Below are 23,452 nucleotides of genomic sequence, written 5' to 3'. Positions count from 1 at the left end.
ACGGGGTAGGAAGGCAGTAAAACAAGGAAAACCTCAGAGGTGCAAAAAAAAAAAGCCTTAAGAGTGAAAATTTTGGAGAAGAAGGAGTTAACGCTTTTAAGCAACCATCTCTTCTCTTACCATAGATAAGGGTGCATTCTAGTGGCAAAATCCATGCAATGCAGCTGCACAGATGACTGATCTAAAAAGAAACCTGTGGAATATGAGGCTTTGGAGGAGTGTGTGCACATGTGGAAGCGGGGGGTGGAAGACTTGGATCGCACATAAACCTCACCAGGAACCGTCTTTTAATTTAACGCTTTTAATTTCCCACTGCCGTGGTCGATAACCCTGTGCTTGCGCTCCTGAGTGAGCCCGTAGCCCCTGGCTCTGCCGTTCCTGCCGGCGGGCTCAACTCATCCTACTGCTCCAGGTGTAACACCCGGTGCACAGCTGCCGGGACGGGCCGCAAACCGCAATGCTGGAGATTCCCTTCCCCACGCTTCCAGCTTCCCCGCTCCTAGCAATGCATGAGCACTAAGGGAGGCAAGTGCGAAGGACCACGGCCCTGAGCGCTGTAACCCTTAGGTATGCAGCGGTGGAACAAAAGACAACAACCCCACGCTGCCCAAGAGAGAGGATGAGCATTGCAAAGCACTTTTTCTTCCCTTCTCCCTCCCCACCTTGTGCAGGGCAAGAGGCAGAAGAAGAATGAGCTAAAACGTGCAAATTGGACTTCACATGGCAAAATTCCCCTTGTTTTCTGGCATGCCCTAAGCAACTGCGAACTTTTCCAAAGAGGAATCTAAGAGTTCTAACAAGCAGCCCAGCCCTCCTTCCTGCTCACTGTCCGGCGGGGTTAACCCTTGCTGTTTGGGAGTGTCATGGGCGCACCCTGGCACTGGGCAGAGCCTCACTGCGGTTTTACACCGGGCAGAGGGGCAGGAGAGGCGAGCTGGGCACCCCGCACACACACAAAGGCTCCTTCCCAGGCCAGGGCGGGCGAGAGCGGCTCCTTGGCGCGCATCCAGCCATCTCCCTCCTGTGCTCACCTTGGGAGCTGAGGGGTAGGTGGGTACGCCCGATCCCCGCTCCGATGGCCCCCAGCCCCCCAGGCAGCAGTTGGGGGTCCCTGCCCCACCAGCACAGCATACAGTTGAGGCAGGATCAAGCCCTGCTAACCCGCCCCTAAATGCAGAGCCCTGACCTCTCCCTCCCTGACTCCCCACAGGCTGCTGTGCAACCCAATTGCAACCACTTTTCTCCTTTTCTCTTTCGCTTAAACCGTGAAGATCTGAACTTCTCCCCCCTCCTCTCTTCTCTTCCCCTCCCCATCCTCGCCTTTCCCTTCCCCCTCCTCCTCCTCCCCTTGTCTCTCCTCATAATATTATCCTTGATCAGTGCCCGGGGTTTGAAGCCCAGAAGTCAGGAGCGGCGCTCCCCACCCCCACCGGCTCGAGTGCGCACTGATAGGGCCCTCGCTGCTGGCACCTAGTCAAGCTGAGGTGTCATTGGGATCTCAAATTGCAGCGAGGGGCTGGCAGGCAGCCAGGGGCAGTCTATTTAAAAGACAGCCTGTTCTGCAGTATTCAGTCTCTTTAGAAACTTCTCCAGGGGAAAAGTGTTGGGAGATCTACAAAGTGGATTTTTTTTCATTTTTTTCCCTTTTTTTTTTTCTTTCCCCTTCCCCCTGTTTTTTACCGCTCTTCTGCAGACTTTGCAACAAAACACTCCAACTTTGCAGAAAACTTTTTTTTTATATTTTTAAATTTTTTGCCTTTTCTAGTTTTTTTTTCTTTTTTTCCGGCTTTATTTTGACTTTGCAAATCCTGGAAGAGGAAAGCGGGAGGGTTGAACAGAGCCGATCGAAACACAACTTTGCTTCATACCAGGCTTCCCAGCACCTCGCTGCGTCGGGAGGGACTGTTTCTCTTCCTGCAGAAGAAGAGAGAGGGAAGGGGAGCTTTGCATCCCCTCTTCCCTCTGCTGCGTGTTGGGTTTCTTTTTTCCTACCCCTCTTGACTGCTTTGATGCATTAATAGCAGGACACTGGTTTTCAAGGAACTTTGCTCCCTTCCCACCCTGCCTCCTCCCAGCCCTTTGGGAAGAGTGTGTGTGTGCGCGTGAGTGTGTGAAACCGCCGTCCCACCTCCCTAGACCCCCCTGCTCCCCTCCGCCTCCCTCTGCAACCTGTAGGCTGTGCAACCCCTGCAGGCTTTGCTCCTTTCCCCCCCCCCCCCCCTCCTTCCTTCCCCCTCTTCTTTTTGCGCTCCCGGAGACTGCTGTGCGAATTCCCCCTTTCGAGACGAGAAAAAGAAAGGAGAAAACGGACAAAAAGACAAAAAGCAAACCTAGAGGCCCCCCCTCTCCCAACGCCAAAAGCAAAGCAGGAGGGTCTAGCACCCCGAGAATAAACCCCAGAGCGGGGGGCTTGCACCCAGGGGCTGCGCTTTCCGCCCCTTCTTGAATTTTTAATATTTTTTTTCTCTTTTTTCGCCCCAGAAGGGGCAAGCGGGAAGCCAGCGCAGCCCGTCCCCCCGCCCGCGGCGCCCCCCTCCCGCGGCATCCCCCGCACCCCGTCCCGCAGCATCCCCGCCGCGATGCTGCTGCGGCTCCTGGTGCTGCTGGGCGCCTGCCCGGGGCTCTCGCGGTGCCTGGGCTCCTTCGTGCAGTGCGAGCCCTGCGACGGCAAGGCGCTGTCGCTGTGCCCGCCGCCGCCGCTGGGCTGCGAGCTCGTGAAGGAGCCCGGTTGCGGCTGCTGCCTCACCTGCGCCCTGCCCGCCGGCCAGCCCTGCGGCGTCTACACCGAGCGCTGCGCCCGCGGGCTCCGCTGCCTCCCGCGGCAGGGCGAAGAGAAGCCGCTGCACGCCCTGCTCCACGGCACCGCCGTCTGCCTCAGCGAGAAGAGCTACCGCGAGCAAGCCAAGGCCGGTGAGTGGCGCCCGCCTCGCCCTCCCTCATCTTTCCCGGGTGCTTTTCCCGTCTGCTCGCTTGCTTTTCGCACCCCGCCACCGTCTCCCGGCTGCATTTTCCCCTCTTCCTGGGTGTTCTTCCTTCCCCTCCGCTTGCTTTTCCGCCTTTCCGGCTCCCTTTCCATCTTTCCGCTGGCTTTTCTGCTCCCTCCCACTGACTGCTCTTCCCTGCTCCCCCTCCCCCCGCCCGCCTTCCTATTCTTCCGACTGCTTTTTCATCTTCCCAGGTGCTCTTCCATGCACCCGCTTGCTTTTCCGCCTTCCCGGCTACTTTCCCGTCTTTCCACCCGCTTTTCCATTCCCACTCTTCCCCAGCTGCACTTCCATCCCCCCTCACCCGCCGTGTGCTTTTCTGCCTTCCCGGCTGTTCTTCCATTCATCTCCACCACCACCAGCTGCTTTTCCATCTTTCTGGCTACTTTTACATCTTTCTGCCTGATTTTTTTTTTCTCTCATATACACACATATACAGGCCCCAGCTGCTTTTCCATCTTTCCAACTATTTCCCCATTCCTTCCCCACCCCTTCCACCAGCAGCTTTTCCAAGCCCAATGGTTCTTTTCCATCTTTTCTGGCTCTTTCTCCACCACCACCACTTCCCTTGTCTGCTCTGTCATCCCCCTATTGCTTTTCAACCTTATTTTTCCATCTTTCCAGCTGCTCTTCCACCCCTCCCATTTGCTTTTGCATCTTTTCCAGCTGCTCTTGCACCCTCTTTGCTATTCTTCCATGCCCCCCACTGCTTTCCCATCCTTGTTTGCATCCATGCCCTTGTTGAACCTCCTGTTGCATCATCTCACAGCCTCCCCCAACCCCAGCTTAAATCATAACCTCTGGGTTGCCCTATCCCCAGTGGAAAGCTTTTCTTCCGCCACCTCCCAGGTACACCCTCTTAGTCACAGCTGCATCCCAGTCGTTCCCCAGTTGCATCATTTACATCTTTCCTGCATCCCAGTCCTCATCCTCTCCCTGACCCCTTTCTGTCACCATATCTTCCACCTTGCTGGGGGGCCCAAATTGACCTCTGCAGGTTGACATACAGGGGAGGGCAGGGCACCTTCTTGCAACTACCTGCCCCATCCCCAAAGTTCTCAAGCACCCTGGCGTTTGTTGCTCAGACTCCCACTTTCCCCTCACCATCACTGCAGCCCTCTCCTCTTGCCTGCCTGCTGCTGGATGCCTTTGTTGGGCAGTGGGTTTTAGTCCAGGGAGGTGAAGAGAGCAGGTGCACTGAGAGCAGGGGATCTGCGATTGCAAATCATAATGATGGTGTCGCTAATAAGCAGAACAGGTTAAAAGCAAGCACGAAGGCTGGTGTGGTAGCGCCAGTGCAAAGCCAGGCTTCTGAAATATTTGCACTTTGCACGTGACAAAAGCACGAAAGTAAGCACTCCTCCTCTTTGGCACTCATTTAACTCCCACTTCTGGATCCTGCAGCTTGCTCAAGGACACTTTCCCTTTACTCCTCCAAATACATTTGTATTTCTGCCACACGGTGAAGAGGAGGCAGGGAGTTTCTGCATGTTCAAGGGGACCAGAGGACCACTTGCCAAAAAAAAAGCAAACCCAGAAACGAGGCCCCCACTTTTTTTTTGTTCCATGAAAAACTCATTTTTGCTTGTTAGCAAGCTTCTGCTCATACCCGCGCAATGGGAATCCGTTCCTCCTTCCTAGCACCTAATAAATCTTGATGGTTTTATTATTTTTCCCCTTAGCTGCTTGCAGGCAGTGGTTGTGTTGCTATGCTCCATCCTTCAGAGCAAAACCAACTTATGTGTGAATAAATTCCCCTCTCCCTCAAATGACAACAAATGTCCAAACTCCCTTAAAGCTATGCAGAAACAGCAAAGCTGAGCTTGGTTTTCTGAAGGGGAGCTGGAAGGGGTGAGGGTTGGGAGGGGACCCACGCAGGGCGAAGCCAGAGGCTGCGTTCCTGCCGTGGAGCCCGGGAAGCTGGGCAATAACTCGCTGGCAGCAGAGCTATGTGAAGTATCCGGGAGCGCATCATCCCCGGTGTTTATTTACCCTGCGCGTGTGTGCGCGCAGCCAGGAGCAGGCGCTGTGCTCGGGAAGGCAAAGCTGTGCAGCTGAATCCCAGCAGCACCGAGGAGACAAGGGCTGATCTTTCCGCCCATGACACAGGTGCCCCATGCAGACCAAAGGCATCTGAAAAAGCTGTGGTGCTTGATTCCCAGCAGGAATCTAACTTGGTTCCACCTGCTTTGCTCTTCCCAAGGAAACTAGTCCTTTAGCAGGTGCTTTGTGTGAAAACCTTGTAATATTACTGGGTTTGGTTTTGTTGGCATGGGGAGCACCTGTTGAATGAACAAGGAGAGAGGGATAGGAAAGAGGTTGCAGGTTGGTTGCAAAACCACCCCCTGGCACTACCTGCGCTTCCAGTTTGGACTCCCTGAGCGCTGCAGGGGGCTCTTTTTGACAGGTTTTGTTCACAGACGGGAGATGAGCCTGGATCCAAAAGGCTGCTGCAAGAAGCTGTGGGAGACCAGCAGGCTCCTCTTGAGATTTGTGAGATTGCAAAAAAGAAACAAAAAATAAATGAGGAATTCCTGAGGATGGGAGAGGAAAAAAACTCCTGGCATTCGACTGGTAGAATGCGAGAACAAAGTATATTTTCATAGGCGTGTTCCTAAGCAACGAGGCAAGGAAAGAAATTAAGTTTGACTTGAACTTTCTGGCCTCTGCCAGTTTGGCCAGCAGTGCAGGACCATGCGCTGGGGAAGCTGGCCTGGCCCTCCCATCTGTCAATGACCAAAATTGGCCCTGAGCTGCGAACTGCTGAGAAAGAATCAGCACTCTGCAAAATAAACTATGTGACAGCAGCGAGGACTAGATCAAACTGCATTTCTATCTATTTCTGCTCTTGGCACTGGCCGAGCTCAAAATCACAGATGCTTTCCTCTTTATAGTTGAGGTGGAGAAGCAACCAGTGGTATTATAAGAGCCCAAGCCTGGGAGGCTGGGCTTGGCTCTTCTGTAGACCAGATGTCTTGCCTGAGGACAAGATGCTCCCGGGTACCATGCCTCAGTTTCCTCATCTTTAAGCTGGGCACAGCTGTACTGACAAATGCTGGACCTACTGAGCAGAATATGTTAATGGTCGCTGAGAGGTCGGAAATGAAAGAAAGCGTGGGATTAGAGGGTTTTGGTAAGGCTCATTTTAAGTAGACCAGTGTGTAGGTACTGACAGGACAGTCCCTGTAATCCTTCCTGGCACAACTGTCCTTTGCTGAAAGCCAAACATTACGGCTGTAATGGACTGTTCCTGGTAAAACAACATGAATGAGCTTCATTTATGGCACAGGCTGCAGGATTCTGGGCTTTCTCTGTTTTGTTTAGGTTTCCTTTGAAATACACCATGTCTTTCCATTTTTCTGCCCCATGCTCCTGCCAGACTTCCTCCTGCTGAGACAGCAAGGTCAGGCCGAGCGCCGGGGAGCGGAGGGCACAGATTGGAGCCTGCTGCCCTTAAAAAGGCTTGTGGAAAAACAAAGGTTGTCAAATATTTCCTTCTCCTCTCTTAGTCCTGCTCACTTTCTAGAAAGCGAGCAAGACTTGGCAAGTTTCCGCACGAAACTGTGAGCCAACGATAACCAGGAGGGGAAAGGAGGGGGGTTGCAGAATTAGCCCTAAGAAAATCGTCTTTGCTGCGTCAGCTAGAAGTAGGCGGAGTAGGAGCGCTACCAAGCCCAAGTTTCCTGCATCTTGTGTTTGGTGCAGTCTTTATCCCTTCCCAACTTATCCCCCCCCCCCATTTCTCGTTCCCATGCTCTTCTGCTCCCCATTCAGGGACGCAGGGCTTCAGGAGTGAGCAATGGGGATGTGGCAGGACAGGTGGGCAGCTGAGGTCTGGGGTGCAGAGTGAGGGTCAAGGTTAGGGCAGGGGTCATGGGAGCGGGGTGCTTGGGATGCACCGTCTTGCAGCCATGTGTTGCTCAGGGAGGGACCCGGCTGGTGCAAGCGGCAGGTCCTTTGTGCGAAGCAGCTCCCGAGCTGTCAAGGCAAAAGCTAGTAGCAACAGGCCTGGAAAGCCTCAGATCCAAAACAGGAAAATCTCCATTTTTCTTTTGATCTGAAGTTTCAACAACAATAACAATATATTAAAAAAAAAAAAAAAAAAAGAATTAAATCCATCAGGTGCCAGCAAGAGCCGGGTTTCTGCGGTGTGTGTACGGGGGAGGGAGGGATGGGTGGTTCAAACAGGAAAGGAGGGGCCTTGGCTGGAAAGATTTTGCTGCAGCCTGATTTCTAAGGAAGGAGGGAGAATATTAAGTAGTCGATCCAAATGAAATTCCTGCCTGGTGCCAGCAGAGTTCACTGGAGAAAAGACATGGCTCTGTGCGTGTGTGCATTCATGATAGATCTGGTCCCCAGCTCCCGCACAGCGCTGTCAGCCTGGACCCGCTCCAGGTGAATGAAGGGAGCCCCTCCAGAGCCTGTACTGCTGCAGGGGAGAACTGGGGCTGGCCTTAAATGGGAGCCCCGGCAAACCTGAGAGGTGGCTGTGTGCCTCCTCCTGTCAGTATTTAAGCACCAGCATCCTGTACCCAGATGTCCGTGGTGGCTGTGGCACATCAGTGTGTGACCAGAGTTGTGTGCGACTGGAAGTGTTTGCGTGATTGCGGGTAGAGGTGTCTCCTCAGGCCCAGAAGACAGGAGTAGGAGAGCTCGGGTATGTTTTGTTCCAGCTTCAAGACAGCCCTCGGTTTCTTTTGTTGTGTAGTTTGGCTCATGTGCGTCAGGGCAGACAGGGAGGAAGAAGAGGAGAAGCGAGTAGGCACTGCCTTGCACAGAGTGTGGTCCTCTGCTTCCTCCTAACGTCTGCTGGAAGTTTTACTCATGCTGGGCTGAAAGACATCACAGATGTGAGAGTAGCTGTGGGAGTTTTTACAGTGGGGATGGTTCTCTGTCCTCTTCACCTAAAGTGGAAAGCCTGGGAGCACTCTGGGAAGGGGGCAGGAGCCTCCACCGCCTCCGCTGCTCAGCAGGTGAGCTGCTAAGAACAGCTGCAGCTCGTTTCACCTCTGTTCAGTTACAGGGGAGATAAAAGGACCCATGACACATCAAATCCTGGCTTTTTTTTTACCAGGCACTTAGTAGTGCTGATTTAAGGTCAGACATAAATGGAGAATTTGGCTGGAACACACCTGCCCTCAATGTGGGCTGCAGAGCAGCAGGATTAACATACACAGGAAAGATATGCCTGTGAACATACATATACATGTACCATGTTGACACACCCACACATGCCTGCACAATAGTTTAATGTGTGGAGATACACACACGGAGCATTTTTGTCTCTTGGGCAGAATGGTTTCCAGGCAGCACACACAAACCTCTCTTAGGTGGAGTGGTTCTGCTTATGAGTGGCACATCGGTATTTTGACATCAAGATTAGATATTGGCATACAGACCAGCCTACCCTATTCACCCACTGAGGGCTGAGAAATGAGGTGCAGCAGGTGAGCATATCAAACAACAGGAGGCAAGGAAGGAGATAGATGCAAGATATTACTCCCAGACAGCTGTGTGGATCTGAACTCACCCCCTGTGCTTGGAAGTGGCTTGTGTTTTTTGGAATAGAGCAAGTCTACATTAGTTAAATACCTTGACAGATATCCCAGTGAAGATGCAGAGAGGCTGCAGTTTGCAGAGGGCAGCCAATCCACCTCCTGCCCCATGTCAGGGCTGCAGGATATGTGCAGAAGGCAGTGGTGGCTGGTGGCATCAGTGGAGATCATGCTAGGGGCACTGAAGGAGCTGGGACCCTTCAAACTTCTCTTTGCCCAGGCAGCAACAACTGACCTTTGGGAAAGTGAGAAGAAGAACTTAATTGGGAAAAGATAGCAAAGCTGCTAAGACGTACCAGGCTGAGGGCAGGAGAAATAACCTCCAGCATTGAGGAGGAGGAAGCAGCAGGAACTGAAGACATGGTGCACGCACAAGTCAAAGATGATCCAAAGAGTTTGGCTTGGGTGAACTCACTGGCAGCCAGCATAATAATCACCTAGTCATTTGTAAGGAGATTTTTTACAGGCAGAAAGATAGATACTATCTGTTTATCCTCAAGACGGGTGTAGCTGAAATATGAGGAAGCTCTGCTGGCGAGGAGGAGGAGGGATATTTGGTGCCCGCATTCCGGGATCCCCTAAAACCTGTACCTACTGGGTCCATATAGCAAGAGCCCTCACACTGGGTCTCCTGTAGGACACAGAGTGGGGTAGAAGCTGTTCCATAACTCCTGGGCCTGGGACCTGCCTGTTTGAGATCACTGGGCATGGGTTGTGATTGATGCCTCAGCCCTTCCTGGAAGGCTCACATCACATCTAGTGATGAAGGAGTGACATCCCCATCTCTCCCCACTCAGCCCCCCCCAAGACACGCTTTACTACCTCAGCTGTGTAGCCAAGGCAACTCTCAGCAAAATGTTAGTTTTGAGGTGGCTCTTTGATGTTAGTGATCTGAGGGAATCCCTCAGTGTCAATCCGCTGCTTGCAGTTAATCCCAGCAGGAGCCATCATACTGTGTTTGCAGAAATTTGGGACTTTTGTTGGTTTGATGTGGGCAAATTTGCTCTCAAGGAACTCAAGGAAGCTGTTTCGCAACATGTTTTGACGGGTCTCCTGTCTGTTTATGATCTTTCCAGGACAAGTGTACTAACTGTCCCTCAATCAACGTCTTTTAGATACCAGCTTTTGGCTAGAAGACCATACCTGCACTGAGCAATGCCTGCAGGAAGGTCCAAATGTTGCCTGGGGGGAGAGAGATCCGGTCAACAAGCTAAACCCTGAGGAGGCATCTTAAATGTATGCCTGTGGAGTCAGTGGGCATTTCATGTGTTGTACACATAAAGCCTTGCTCTCACTATTACCCTCATCCTGTAGAACCCTCAGATACTCTCACAGTTTTTCCCAATGCCTCCACCCCAGTGGTACTGCCTCTTTCATGCAGAATTTGGGAAAGGGGTGTCAATACCCACCACCAATTGGCACATCATTCCCTATTAGCCTGGCAGGGCTTGATCCTGCAAGATACTGAGCACCAAAGCATCACAAATTTTTGGGGCTGCTAAACTCCTCCATGGGAGCCAGCCACCTCAGTCCTTGAAGGTCTGCAAGGCCAAAGCAGAAGATTATGTTGGATTAGGTAGGATTGGAAAGCGCTTAGCAGCTGTCTACCCTGGGGGCTGTTGGTTTGTTTGCTTGTTGGATGGACACAGCTGGCTGACTGATGGAGATAATTGTTATGTTGATGGAGATAACTGGTCTGGTTGCTATTTAAAGCAAGAAGGTAACCCTAAGAGATGCTTCAGGAAATGATCCTTTAGCTAACCAAGAGAGGGAATGTGTCTTAAAGGTAACTCTGGGTGCAAAGTTGGCCAATAGTCATAATTCCGTTTGTAGAAAACCAGTAGAAATATTTTCTTTTTCCAGATTCAGATAGGATTCAACCTCCAAAGACAATTAAATCAACAGACCCGTTTAGTATTCATGCTTAAGAGATCAGATGTTATGCATTGGACTAATGAAAAAAATCTAGTAATTAATTAAGCCAGGAACAACTGGCTTATAGAACCTGCCTCTAATTTTTTAATCTAAAAGAGATGCTGGAAAAGGAAAGAATGTTAGGAGGGACTGCATAGTTTTTATACCTGTCCGGCAGTCAGTTATGGTGCTGCCACAGCCACAGTTATGTCTTAATAATGTCTAAATACACAGTAGCATACAGCCACTTTGCTTTGACTTGTGGCTTCTGCTTTCCCAAAGAAATAGCAGAAATGGGTGAAATTTTACTGCATCATTTCATAACCATTTCAGTGTTCAGTTATTTGGTTTTGTAATAGTAGAGGTGGCTTGAAGTTGCTGGAAGAACTAAGAAGTGCAGCAGGGATTTTATCATTCCAAAAAGGCTTCGGACCTGATAACCCTCTGGCAAAGGGTGATCAGTTGTCTTTCTTGGAATTTCACACCACAGACTGGAGGTCTGTACCCTTTGCTCCATCAAAGGACACATATTTTTAATATTGAAAAGCATCTTTGCATTGTGTTGGACCAAAGGGAATTGGTTTATTGGTATGCAGTGATCTAGTGTAAGGAGGGAAATGGTTAGGAGAGCCAGGAGTCACCTGCCAGGATCAAGCTTGGGCAAGTTACTGCTTATCAGAATTGTAAGTGTGAACATCAAACTTCTGCTGCGTTTTTGTGGTACTGCTTAGGTGGATTGAGAGATTAAATAATGAGCAGGCCTACTCCAGGTGAAGGCTTTCTGAGAGAAGGAGCCATTAAGAAAGTAGAAAGGAGTCCTGAGGGCAGAGGTGGAAATCTCATGGCTCGGAACTTGTAAAAGTCAGGCTGGACAGTACATGTGACATTATGTCATCTGGTGCTGACACAGAGTTGAGCAATGGGTGATCTCACACATCTTTTCCATCTAGTTTAAGGCAGAGCTGTGAAAGTCAGGCTGAGGGCCTAGAAATTAATCCAGGTTAGGCTGGAGGTTGCAATCACAGCTGCACACCTGAAATATTTGTGGTGTTCCACCAGTTCTCACCCTGCACCTGATACAGATGCATCTGCAGACTCCATCTGATGTGTCTTCACCTCTCTTCGAGGCAAGCAAAGGGTTTGGCTTTCTTGGATCTTCAAGTTACTGGCTGCTGTATATAACATAAGTGGGGATGGGTCTTTTGGTGGAGACTACCAGCCTCCAGCGAGAGTACCATCTCCTGGATTCAGTTCCAGTAAGTCAGTTGTTAAAAGCTTCTGCTTAATATAAAGCTAAATCAGGTTCAAAATGCTGACCAAAAGGCAAAAGCTAGCCTCATCCGTAAGCAGGCCAGAGAGCTTAGCATAAACTGTAGTGGCTACTTTCACAGTACATCCTCTTCTCAGGATCATCTCCTTTAATACAGTCTTCCCGTCAGTTGCACAGTGTTCATAGTATTGCTACAATATCCACAGTGATATCCCAGCTTTTAATAGTCACCAGCAACAGCCTTCTTGGTTATGCTTCTAAGGTCTTCTAAGCACCTGGCTCTACAATGATTTGTCAGATTTGAGTGTCAGTGATCAGAATAGCATCAGCATACGGGCAGCATCCTGCTTTCAAGTCCAGGTTTCTTGACAGCTTGTGTATATTGACACCAACCTTCAGCTGAGTTTTAGAGACAGACCCTACATAGTTCAAGAGGGCAAAGCTACCTAATCTTTTCCCTGGTGACATTTCCCCCATCAGTGCTGTACAGCTGCTTGCATCCAAAGAAGTCCCATGTCCTCTTCTTTCTCATATGATAATTATAGTTGATGGATGCTATTGGAGTTCTCTTCCAACCCATCACACCTCCTTCTTTCCTAAGGACACAGCAAGATTTTTTTCAGGTGATCTCTGATGGCCAGATGAGCAGTTTACACCCTTTTGTTTCTATTCAGAAGATTCGAAAGCGTGTGTGTTTTCTAAGTAGGGTTTCCTTTTTATGACACAGGTAAGCCCCATGCAGAAACTACTGGTAAACAGTTCAGTGGTGCTGTTAAGAGTTACTCCAGATTTTCCTCACCTTTACTGTAAGTTGGGCAGAAACTGCCATGCAGTCTTTTTCCCTGAGTTTTCTTTTTTTGTTCTTTTCTGTTCTTAATTCCTTGACAGCCTGGTGGGGTTTTGCCTCCTTTATAACAACTAGTGGAATATGCCACTAGGGTGAATTTGTTGGAAAAGATGCAAGACTAAGAAAGATGAATGATTTCATCTTTTCAGGTAGGAAGAACATGTATTGATATGTTGATATTGAAAGATGATTTATTTAGATTTCTCTCGGTCATTCTTCAATTCAGCTCTCAGCTTCTGCAGTTTCAGCATATGGAATGGGGAACATCTGCAGTCTCCAGATGATGTGAAGGGAATATGTTTTATCTTCCTATCATCAATGCATCAGCAACAGGAGCTTCTTGATGTAAATCTAATCCTGAAATACTTCCTTCCTCTCCACTTGGCAGTTCAGTTCACTGGAAGAAGATAACTTTGTTCAGGAAATGTCAGGCTGATACCAGCAGCTATCTAGAAACAGAGTGCCTGCAATTTTGCATGATCGGCATTCATTTAATTGAAATGGATGGATGTTTGTTCATGTTCTTAACCAGAGGGAAAAGCTCTGGAAAGTTTCCCAACTCTTTTACTGGTTAGACATTTTGGGTTCTCTCTTGCATAGAAATGGTTGTCAGTGAGAGCCCAAAGAGGCCATGTAGCCTGTTCACTCAGACCCTTACCTGGTCTTGGTGTGTCATGTATATGCATCGCAAACTCCCTTTGCTATAGCCTTTGCTGAAAATTGATCATAGCAGATTTGGGAGATCTCTGGAGAGAAAGAGATGGATCAAAGACAACACCTCTCAGTGAGCCCTAGTCCTTGCTTGTACATGCCAGATCAGAAGCAGCCAAGCCCACCAGCTGGTGCCCATGCTCGGCTCTTCCAGCACAGCAAGGATGCTTAGAGTTTGTCAAACTAACATCTAACAATGTATAGGGAGCTCCTATACATTATGGAGCTCCCCATTTCTAAACCTGCTTTTCTGCTTGCACTGGAGGGTTGCTCCCAGGGAGTATTATTTTGCGACTGCAGCAAGAAAGGTCAACTCAGGAAAGCATCATTTGGCACACAGCAACACAGATCCTTCTTTATGCTTCCAGTTCCCATAGCTGTACATCTCCCGCCTCCGTGGCACTTGCTGTCACTGTGAAGAAGTGGTGCTGACCCAGAGATCCGTTCCTACAGATAGGCTCTGCGCTTCCAGAGCAGACCAAAACATGAGCTGATTCCCTTCAGAGCTCCTTTCCCACATACTGAGCTGTATTTCTCCCCCATCCAGCTCTGCATGACAACACCGAGGTCATCAGGACAATGATCTCCCTTTCCCATGAATCCTGTGTGAACTTGGGGGCAGCCCAAGCACCTGATATTCACGCTCTGCAGGTGAGCCTGGCTGATGCAGCAGAATCTGCATCCACAGGTTTCTACTGCTGAGAGACATTCCTGTCCTGAGAAAGAGCTGGTCTTCCAGGAGAGTTCAGCAGAGCCCAAACTATAACTTTAAAAAAAGGACACAGTACGACAGTGTGGCACATCCCTTTGCTATCCGCCCCTGTTCTCTGAGGCTTGTAAGGTATTCCTGAGTTGTTCCCAAGCATCCTTTTGGCTCTTGGATTAATAAAATGGATATAAGTCTTAACCCAGGGTTGAGTCCTTCCAGCCCTGTGGCAGCTTTTTCACCTCTTTCTAAGCCTGGTCCCACTGCTCTGTATCCTTCTCCTAAAAGGTGTCTCAGTGGGACAAGAGAGTGAGGTCCCAGCAACTTTCAGCATGCTGTCACAGGGATATAAGGTGCTGGAATACCCCAGAGCTCTCTTCCAAAAGCTTGTATGGCTTTTGGGACATGGACTGGTTTTGGACTCAGATCGTATGTCTTTGCAGGGGACTGGGCATGGTGGGGTATAGTTGGTGTTTTTGTGGGCGCTTCATTATGCTTTGACTGCTAAAGACTTCCTTCTATGCTCTGCAAATCACAAAGGTGATTTGCCGCTGTGAGCATTTGTTGGGATACCTAATTCCCAGTGAAGAACACAGGGTCTGGGTTTTCTTACCACCACCCCTTATGCCTGTAAAAGAGTTTGTCACTGCCGCCCGTAAGAGCTACATAACAGACTGCAAGGGGACCAGTACTAAAGAGGTTGTAGGATTTATCTTTCTTAACTTCAGATCTTCAGAAGCCTAAGAGTGACCATTGGAGGCACAGGAGGAGAGACTGCAGCCTCGAGACATGTTGTTCCACCCTAAAATCAGCACCCAAGCCAAATGGTGGAGCTGGTCACAATTTGGAGGGTGCAGCATTTCTGCAATGAGTTAGACAAGGAATTTAGCTGTCCAGCAAAGCCCAGACACTTCTGTATTAGTAGATGGGTGTTATTTAACCCAGATCTGTCATAAATGCCTGTTGCACATTGCTGGGGCTTGTGGGATGTGGGGTGGCAGTCCAAGCAGGGCTGCTGTTTTCCTTAGTGTGTGGTGTCTCCTCCCAGTCTCTCACCGCCTACGAGCATCACCAGTGTGCTCCCTCGCCAGTCCCTGCTAGATGAGCCATGCCGGCCTGCTGCCGAGTCCCCACCAAAGCACAAAAGTTCGTCAAAAGTCCAAGGCACATAGCAGCTGGCTCTGCAGCAGCCAACACCCTGGGCTAGCGGGGAACTGGCCAGAGGCTACATCCCCAGCCCTGGATGCAACTCCTCTGGTGGGTGCCAGACAGCCTTGGGTTGGGCGGGCGCCTGAGATCACTGCCTGACCTCACCAGGGCGGTGATCTGGGCTCAGTGACCCCAGCCCCCAGCACAGCACCTGAGCTGGCTCCACTGCCCACCCTGCAGGGCTGTGCACAGGGCTGGGGGTCATTCACTGCTGTGCTAGGGTTGTGTCTGCAGTGGGACTGTAAATGAGCTGTTCCTCATTAGGGCAGTGAAAGCTCCCTTCTGGGCTGATTCCCGTGGCCTCCAGGGAGCTCAGGAATGCTTTTTCGCAGTTGTACTCTCCAGCTGCCAAAGGGCGCAAGATGAGATGAGATGACCCTCCTCACTCCACATCCCTGCCCTGCCTGCATTCTGAGCACGCAAACACAGCGGCTGACCCTTGTGTGCTGATCAGAAGGGAGGGATCTTTATCTTCCTGTCATGGGCACAGGTCCAAGGCTGGAGAAGAACTTGCCTGCCCATCCCATGAGGTTTTGGTGTAGGTCTGGTACACCCCCTCCTCTGTAGTGGGGACAAGTGGGGAGGGCAGCTGGGTGAAATGCATGAGCAGGGCTTTTACCAGCCAGGGTCCTGAGCACAGATTTCTGCATAAGACTGAGGCTGAAGAAAAATAGGTACACCTCTAACGTGATTTGCAATAAAATGCTGATTTCAGGGACAGCACCAACATTCCTCTTCTCCCAGCCACAGGGAGCCCAGGGAGCTGCTTTACATTGCCCAGCAAGAAGCAGTAGCATAAAGGATGGGGGAGGAAGGAGAAATGGGAGGATCCTGCCCCTCTGGCAGGTACAGGGAGGAAGACAAACACTGATTGCAGCACTTACTGCCTCTGCCTGCGTGTGTGTGTGTAAAGTCCAGTAAGAAGACACAAGCAGCCAGCGTGGGGCTGGGCAGATAATGGAGCCACCGTAGATAGGAGTCTGCGGCTATTTGTGCTGGAGAGCTGTTGTGGGTGAAGCTCAGAGGGAGTGTCCAGATCTAGCTCTGATTAGCACTTTGGGGTCTTGATCAATGGGAACTGCAGAAAAAAATCCCTCTCTCTCTCTCTGCCTCTCCCCTAAGTTTCTTCCTTCTCCATCACCAGCACCGGCTGCCTAGGTGTGTTATCCCAAAATGTTTTCCCTCCCTCCAAAAAGAAAGCGGATCACCCAGCCAGATTTGGAAACCACCATGCTGTAAGCAGTAATGGGATGGAAACTGGGGTCATCCAAAGACAGCTGCCACCAGGGCCCAAATTTACGAAGAGCCCACTGTAAAAGTGGGGTGGTGCCATCACTCGTGAAGTCCTGCAGCTGGGGGTATGCCTGTCATGGGCATACTGGGAAGTAGCACTTAATGTTGGGGGTAAATCCTCCTCCATTGGACAGCGGAGACATTGTGCACTGTGCTGTTCAGTGGGAGACTGCTCTATAACCAGCAATGTTTCAGCCCTGGATAACGTAAGCCTTGATTTCCATCTTGCAGTGAGCACTTCTGAACAGAGATGACTGAGTTTGGGGATGGAGGAAGGACAGGGAAACTTCTCAAGGTCTCCACCAGTGACGTTTGTCATTCCTGCTAGAAGTTTAATTGAGATCCCCGTTAAGTCTTTCTCCAACAGCTTTCTGCTCAAGTGGTGTGTTATGTTAGTGCTTACACTGTAAATAGTAATAATAATGATAGCAATCAAGAGGGCTGTTCAGCAAGGTTGTGCTATGGTCGTGCTTGTTTTTCTTAAGGTGTATGTGTCTTTGGGAGGTGGGGGTTGAACAGGACAGCAAGTTCTCTAGCAGTGGGCTGTGGAAGTAACAAGCATGGACCATAACCAGCCACAGTCAATAAGATACTTTTCCTACCTTTCTGCCAGAAACCAATGAAAACATGTTACAGAAATTCCAGCCATTTGGATAAAGCTTCCTGCTCTGCTCTGTGAAGTCAGCAGGCAGGGAGGCAGTGTTCCCACATGCCCCACACCCACATGTGAACACACACCCCTGCCCTGTGGGGAACTCACACATCTCCAACGCATCTGAAGCGTGGAAGCACCTGGGCTGGGTTTTGGCCCAGATGCAGGAAAGTGCCCGGCTGCTCTAGGTGGTATCTGTTGAGGACAGCAGACAGACAGACAGAAGCAGTCTGCAGCTTTCCAGAACTGTGCCTGGTATTTTGCTACGCTGCATGCTTTCTGTGGGGGCAGAGTGAATGGGTTGGAAATGGCTCCTGCTAGAGAGCAACCTTTGGTCAGTCCAAAGTGGGGAGAGGGACGGTGCCCTCAGCCTGGGGCAGAGGACAGTCCACATGCTGCTATGAGTATTTTCTGTCTCTCAGGGCTCATGGGAGACTGCATGGATTTGGACATCCACACCACAGTCCTTCTGGCCTAGCCTGTGTCAGGACCATATGCAGATGCTCACCCCTTTTTCCCTGGGTCCTCCGTGGGCACCGCAGCATCAGATCCGACAAAAGGCCACAGGCTGGCTTTGAGTTGAGTTTAGTCTCCTGCTTTGGCTGTACAGTCAGCATCCTCTTCAGATGGCTACAGCCAAAGTCTCATCTCCAGAGTAACCAAGCATCCTTGTCTTGGCCAGCAATGTCATTCTTCTGTGTGGCCAGTGAGCCTGGGACTTCCTCTTGAGAAGGGATGGAGGTGTGAAAACCACCTCCCGCTTCCCAGTGTCCCCAGGCTGGGAACACAGTGAGCAGGGCCTTCCTGCCAATGCCTTGTGCCTATAGCTGAAATAGAGACATGCAGCATGCTCTGCCTGTGCAAAGAGCCGCCTGCCTAAAACCCAGTCGCTGGTTTGGCAAGGTGGGTGGGAGCAGGCAGAAAAGGGCTGTGCAGCAGGCCAGATGCCGACAGCAAGGGAGGAGGAAACCCAGCCTCCTTCCTCAGTTGCAGACAGGCACAATTAGGGCTCTTTGGGGGAAACTGGGAGTTGCTGCTGCTGGCATCTCCTCAGGAGCAGAGGTGCAGCGGTGCCAATGCTGCCTGCCACGAGCCAGCCAGGGCAGCAGATGGAGGTTAATGAGCAAGCTGGAGGGTGAGGATGAGTGTAGGGGCTCTGGAGATGCTGACAAGTATGTCTGGTCCTGGATGCTGGCCGATGCAGATGATCCAGCCAGGAGCCAAAGGGGGGCACTGCAGGGTGTAGTCTGCCCTGGCTTTGCCTTTCCCTCCTGTGTTGGCATCAGCAGGGTCCCTCACCAGCTGCCCAGAGCTTGTCAGAAGCTTCTGTGTCAAGAGACCTCTGCCCTTCAATTTGTCAAAATTGGCTTGTTAGTATCAAATTAGGGAATAGATAGGTGTGTGAGCAGGGAGTGCTTCAGCCTTGTTGCTGAAGGAAATTAGGCTATAAAAATCATCAGAGGGTGGATGAAAAGGATCCCTCCAAGGCATCCATGGGGTAATTCACTGGGAATCAAAGACCTGAACTTAGACACCACTGCTGAGTAGCAGATGGAGGAGGCCTACCACATCCCTTGCTGTGCTCCTGCTTGACCTATGGGTGCCAGGGCGGGTGAAGAGGGTCTCTTCCAGGTGTCTTTTTGGTCCCACACTGCACTGGAGCTAGGAGCTAGGCAGCTTTCCATGTATGCTAGCCCTCAGCTCCCTCTGCAGAGCCCTGGGCTCCTGTGGCTCCTTCTCATCTCCCCTTGCTGAAAGGGCTCCACATTAGTTCCCAGTTTGCTCTGGGGCACCTTGTGGGAAGCAGGGAAATAAGGTGTTTGCAGAGGCTGAAGCTGCTGCAAACACCCATTGCACATCAAATCCTGGGGACTGGACACCCCGTGCTGTTTTTCTGACTGACCCTCACTGCCTTGTTTGTTATTTTAGGTTTCCCTAGGTAGCTGTGCCATTCGTGTTTGTTATTGCAGAGGTAATGAGCTGTGTCCCTCTTGTGTGATTGCAGGGTTGCCTGCCCCGGTGTGAATCCTGCCCTTAATTATGGTCAGTAGATGCCCTGGCTCTGCCTTCTGTGGCTCTGGCAATGTGTGCCAGAGGGGATTCCCGGGACAGATCACAGCATGCTTCGTTGCCGTGGAAGGGCTTAGTCACTGCGGCTGTCTCCGGTCTCTTTTCGGACCTTGGATGCTGCAACTTCTTTGAGGCAAAGCATTCACTTCTGCTGCACCTTGTACAGTGACATTTCCTGGAGAACAAGATCATTCCCAGTTACAACAATCTATTCCCTATCCCTTGTCTGTCATCCCCTCAAAATAGAGGAGCCCAGAACTGTAGGGCCTTTGAGCCCTGCAGCAAGAGAGAAACCCCAGGCATATGCACATCGTGGGGCAAAATAGCAAGAGGACCCTGTCCTGGAGAGATGTGTGAGTCCTGGGGATGGTGCATGGGGTCATTTAAGTGGTGTGGGCAGTTAGGAGGGTGCTGAGTCTGAGATGCTGATCCAGCCCTATTCTTGTGGAAAGAGAAAACAAAGAGAAGTTCTGCTTTAACAAATAAGTGGCCGTGGAAAGCTTCCGGGTTCTGTTGGGAGAGGGCAGGTTCACCTTGTCAAGGAGGAAGAAGAGACGGGGAGCCGTGGCAGGCTTGGGGACCCAGTGACCAGCCTGTCCCCTGGGCCACCTCCAAGACCCCGTTGCGATGTGTGTGACGGGCCGGTGCTGCCATCTGCCGCTGAGCAGCGCGCCTGTCCCTGTCTGTGCCTGTCTGTCCCCCGCCACCGGGCATCCCCAGCGCAGCCCGGAGGGGCAGAGGCATTTGCCTTCCCCCTGGGCGGCATCTGGGCTCCGGGAAGCAGCCGGTCTGCAGAGAGACTCCTGTTTGCCTTGTTGGGGTGGGAGGTTATCTGTTTTTATTCTCATCCTAAGACTTTTTCTTTTGTCCCAACTGTGATGTTGGTAGGAGAGGCAAAATTAGTTCCCTGCTGACTTCACCATAGGGTTGCAGGAGGGAATGAGCCAGGTTCACTGGAGTCGTGGTAGACACCTTGCAGGGAGGGATTTCAGTGACTCTGTGCTTTTCCTTCTGCTGCTGTGGGTTTCGCTGTGCTCACCCGCCAGACCTAGCACAAGCCTGGTGTTAGTGCAGTGTTCCTGGGAACGAGGGGCTGAGAGAGCAGGAGCCTCAAGAGCTTTAAACTCTATTCCAATTTAGTCCAGAAATAACCCTTTTTCACTCTGGTGGCTGTACTAAATGTCACAAGTCATCTAAGTTTAGACTGTCACCAGCTCGCTCCTATATATAACCACACAGTGCCCCTGCCTGCATCCCGCCGGCACAGGTCACGCTGGGGCGATCCGAGGGATCTATAGGAAGACAACTGCCATGGACAGAGCCTGAACGTGCTGTCAGTACCATTGGTGGCAGCTGCAGTCAGGCAGCTTTGCTGTCACCCCACGCTTCGCTGGCTGCTTAGTGTGTGCCAGCAGACAGGGCCTGGTTCAGTCCTGTCAGCATGGGGCTGCAAGTGGAATTCCCAGGAGATCCCAGCACTTGTCAGCCAAACTTTGGCATTGCTGCTGAAGGTCTGCCCAGCTGAACAGTGGCTTTGCTATGTGATTGACCTTGACTTTGGAGTTGTCGTATCTTTGAGCATCCCTGGCTTTTGCTCTTCCATCTCTAGGTGGGGTGGAGTGTGAAGTTGTCACTTAATCCTCTCACCATGGCTAGAGGGGAGCTTCTCTGCACATTTTGTGTCTCATCTGGTCCTTACTGGGTGTGAGAGAAACCTTCCACCAGTCTTTTTACACTGACACACTGCAGACGATGGTGGTCTTATATGTAGGAGCCTATCTTACACTCCCAACTCTTCCATGCCCTCAGATACCTTCCTATCCTGAGCTTGGGGATCACACAAAAGCCATGCCAAGTCCCACACAGTGGGGTAAAGCCAGGGCTGTAGGCAGCAGTTGGGAAAGGGATTTATTTGGTCTCTTGTTCCTATGCTGCCTAATGCAAAGATGTCCTCTGGGGTTGGGCAGGAGGCTCTCTGTGCCAAAGCAAGCCCCAGTCAGATGATGGAGACCTGACAGTTTGGTACCCCTTCTCTTCCAGAACGGGAGTCCCGAGAGCATGAGGAGCCGACCACGTCGGAGATGACAGAGGAGACCTACCCACCCAAGGCCTACCGGCCCAAGCATGGGCGCCTCTCTGAGCTCAAGGCTGAGGCCCTGAAGAAGGACCGCCGTAAGAAGCTGACCCTGGCTAAGTTTGTGGGCATGGCAGAGAACACGGCGCATCCTCGTGTTGTCATCCCTGAGCTCCGGCAGGAGTTTGAGCTGGTGGGTGCCTTCACCTTCCCTCCATGGGGCTCCTGTGGGCAGGGGGCTGTGGGAAGGCTTTGTCCCCCTGGGGAGCAGGTGCCAGTGTGGGGACAGGGGACCTGGGGCATTCGCAGCTGGAGGCTTGCTGTGAGGTTCTCCCCTTCTCACACTCCATCTTCTCCCTACTGGCAGGGTCCCTGCCGCAGGCACATGGAGGCATCCCTGCAGGAGCTGAAGAGCAGCCAGCGGATGGTTCCCCGTGCCGTCCACCTCCCTAACTGTGACCGAAAGGGCTTCTATAAGAGGAAGCAGGTAAGAGCCCTGTGGAGAGATGCTCCCCATTTAGGGAGGCCTTTTTCTGCTGCTGCCCTGGGTGGAAAGTACGGAGGTTTTCCTCTGCTGGGCTGGTGGGAAGACATGTTTAGTGGTGGGTGGCCTTGCTGATGGCTTCATGTGCCATTTGGCCTGAAGCGAGCAACCTGAAGGAACTTTTTAGGGAGGAGGAAAAGTCAGAGAACCCTAGGGTGAATTAGCAGTGGGGATGGAGATTTGCTGAAAGCAGAGAGCAGGAGCTAGGTCCTACCCAGGGAATTGCATTGCTGAGGTGAAAGGGGCAAAGCACAGTGGTGATCCTGGTCTCGAGCGCAAGGGAGCCACACAGCGTCTGGTGGCCAGCTCCTGATCTCTGCTCTTGGTTGTCTCTGCAGTGCAAGCCCTCCCGAGGCCGGAAGCGTGGGTTGTGTTGGTGTGTGGACAAATACGGCATGAAGCTGCCAGGGACTGACTACCTGAGCGGAGACCTGCAGTGCCACGCGTTCGACAGCAGCAACGTGGAGTGAAGTCACATCCCCTCCCTCCGCCCCATCACTACCTACCCAGGCTCCCTTCCACCCTCCCCTCCGCACCTCCCCGCGCCCCGGGACTCCGACTCCTTTCATCTCATGTAAGAAGAAAAAAAGACAGGAAAAGAAAAAAGAGAAAGGAAGGAAAAGGAAAAAAAGAAAAAGAGGAAGAGAAGGAAAGAAGTAAACAAAGGAAAAGCAAAGAGAAAAGAAAAAAGGAAGAAGAAAGAAAAGAAAGGAAAAAAGAGAAAAGAAAGGAAGAGAAAAGGAAAAGAAAGGAGAAAAGAGAAAAAAAGAAAAGAAAAAATAAGAGAAAAGAAAGGAAGAGAAAACTAAAAAGAAAAGAAAAAGAGAAAAGGAGAAAAACAAACCCTGAAGAAACTGAGGACTCGGAATCTGCAGCAGCCTCTTGACGACAAGGACTCAGCAAGGAAAGGACAAACCAGTTGCGGCCACTCCACTCCATCTTGCACTGACCCGTGCCTCTCCCAGTGCTGCTTGCACCTCCCTGCTGCTTGAGCAGAGGCTTCCACTTGTAGGAAGCTCTCTGAGTTGGTGATATTCCAGTATGGCTTTCGAGCAGGTTGATTTTATTTGGGAGGTAGGAGGAGTAGATATTTTTTGTCTATAGGGTCTCAAGAGAAAACCTGGTGGCTCCCAGCATCCTCCCTCCTTGCTGCAGTCCTCCAGAGTCTCCTCCCCACATCACTGGGACTCACTTGACTCTATTTGGTTTCCGTCTCAAATGACTGCCCCAGATCAAGGCAGATTTCAACGCATCGGGAGGAGGCATGGGACTGCTAGGTTTTTGTCTGGAGATGAGCCGGGGAGGGAAACACAGCTCCTGCAATGGCATGAATACCCCTGCAAGAATACTGGTGGGCTTTGAAATCATCCAAAAAGGAAAGATACCCTTCTCCATCCAGTTCCTCTCAAATGGGAGGTCAGAAATCTTTTTGGACAAGCAGGACTCTGACCATTGTCCATCCAGGTGTGGAAGCACTTGTTTCCTGTGTGCATGTGTGCAAGCATGTGTGTGCACTGATGTGGCTTTTCCTCCTTGCAAAACTTTGCCTTGAAACCTGCAATTTGGAGGGCTTCACTCTTAAGCAGGGGGAAAGATGCTGCCCCTCCCAAAGAATAATAACCT

At 51.1% G+C, this 23,452-nt stretch overlaps 1 protein-coding gene and 2 long non-coding RNA genes across 3 annotated transcripts; 2 read left to right on the top strand and 1 right to left on the bottom strand.

The window, feature by feature from the left end:
* Window positions 1-1,765: 1,765 nt before the first annotated feature.
* On the bottom strand, window positions 1,766-2,886 carry LOC133221347 (uncharacterized). Its single transcript, XR_009727980.1, has 2 exons — window positions 2,747-2,886; window positions 1,766-1,914 (listed from the first exon to the last, which is right to left on the bottom strand). It is a non-coding gene; the product is annotated as an uncharacterized LOC133221347 (long non-coding RNA).
* IGFBP5 (insulin like growth factor binding protein 5) lies at window positions 2,532-22,519 on the top strand. The gene is made up of 4 exons (XM_061370174.1): window positions 2,532-2,910; window positions 21,252-21,478; window positions 21,653-21,772; window positions 22,168-22,519. Exons 1-4 carry the CDS (start codon window positions 2,580-2,582, stop codon window positions 22,297-22,299), a joined length of 810 nt encoding a protein of 269 aa, XP_061226158.1. The 5' UTR covers window positions 2,532-2,579; the 3' UTR covers window positions 22,300-22,519.
* On the top strand, window positions 15,020-16,942 carry LOC133221350 (uncharacterized). Its single transcript, XR_009727983.1, has 2 exons — window positions 15,020-16,042; window positions 16,725-16,942. It is a non-coding gene; the product is annotated as an uncharacterized LOC133221350 (long non-coding RNA).
* Window positions 22,520-23,452: the final 933 nt, after the last annotated feature.

The sequence above is a fragment of the Neopsephotus bourkii genome, unplaced genomic scaffold (genome assembly GCF_033783945.1).
Source record: "Neopsephotus bourkii isolate Nb327-2 ecotype Australia unplaced genomic scaffold, CSIRO-AGI_Nbou_v1 NB_1526, whole genome shotgun sequence".
Classification (NCBI taxonomy): Eukaryota; Metazoa; Chordata; class Aves; order Psittaciformes; family Psittacidae; genus Neopsephotus; species Neopsephotus bourkii.
Note: the sequence above shows the minus strand (reverse complement) of the source record. Positions and strands in the feature narration are given on the sequence as shown.

Excerpts from the sequence above, each read along its gene's own strand:
- IGFBP5 (XM_061370174.1), top strand. The coding sequence starts at position 2,580 with ATGCTGCTGCGGCTCCTGGTGCTGCTGGGCGCCTGCCCGGGGCTCTCG. Across the intron at positions 21,479-21,652 it reads TCCGGCAGGAGTTTGAGCTG|GGTCCCTGCCGCAGGCACAT; the intron begins GTGGGTGCCTTC and ends CCCTACTGGCAG. Across the intron at positions 21,773-22,167 it reads GCTTCTATAAGAGGAAGCAG|TGCAAGCCCTCCCGAGGCCG; the intron begins GTAAGAGCCCTG and ends TTGTCTCTGCAG.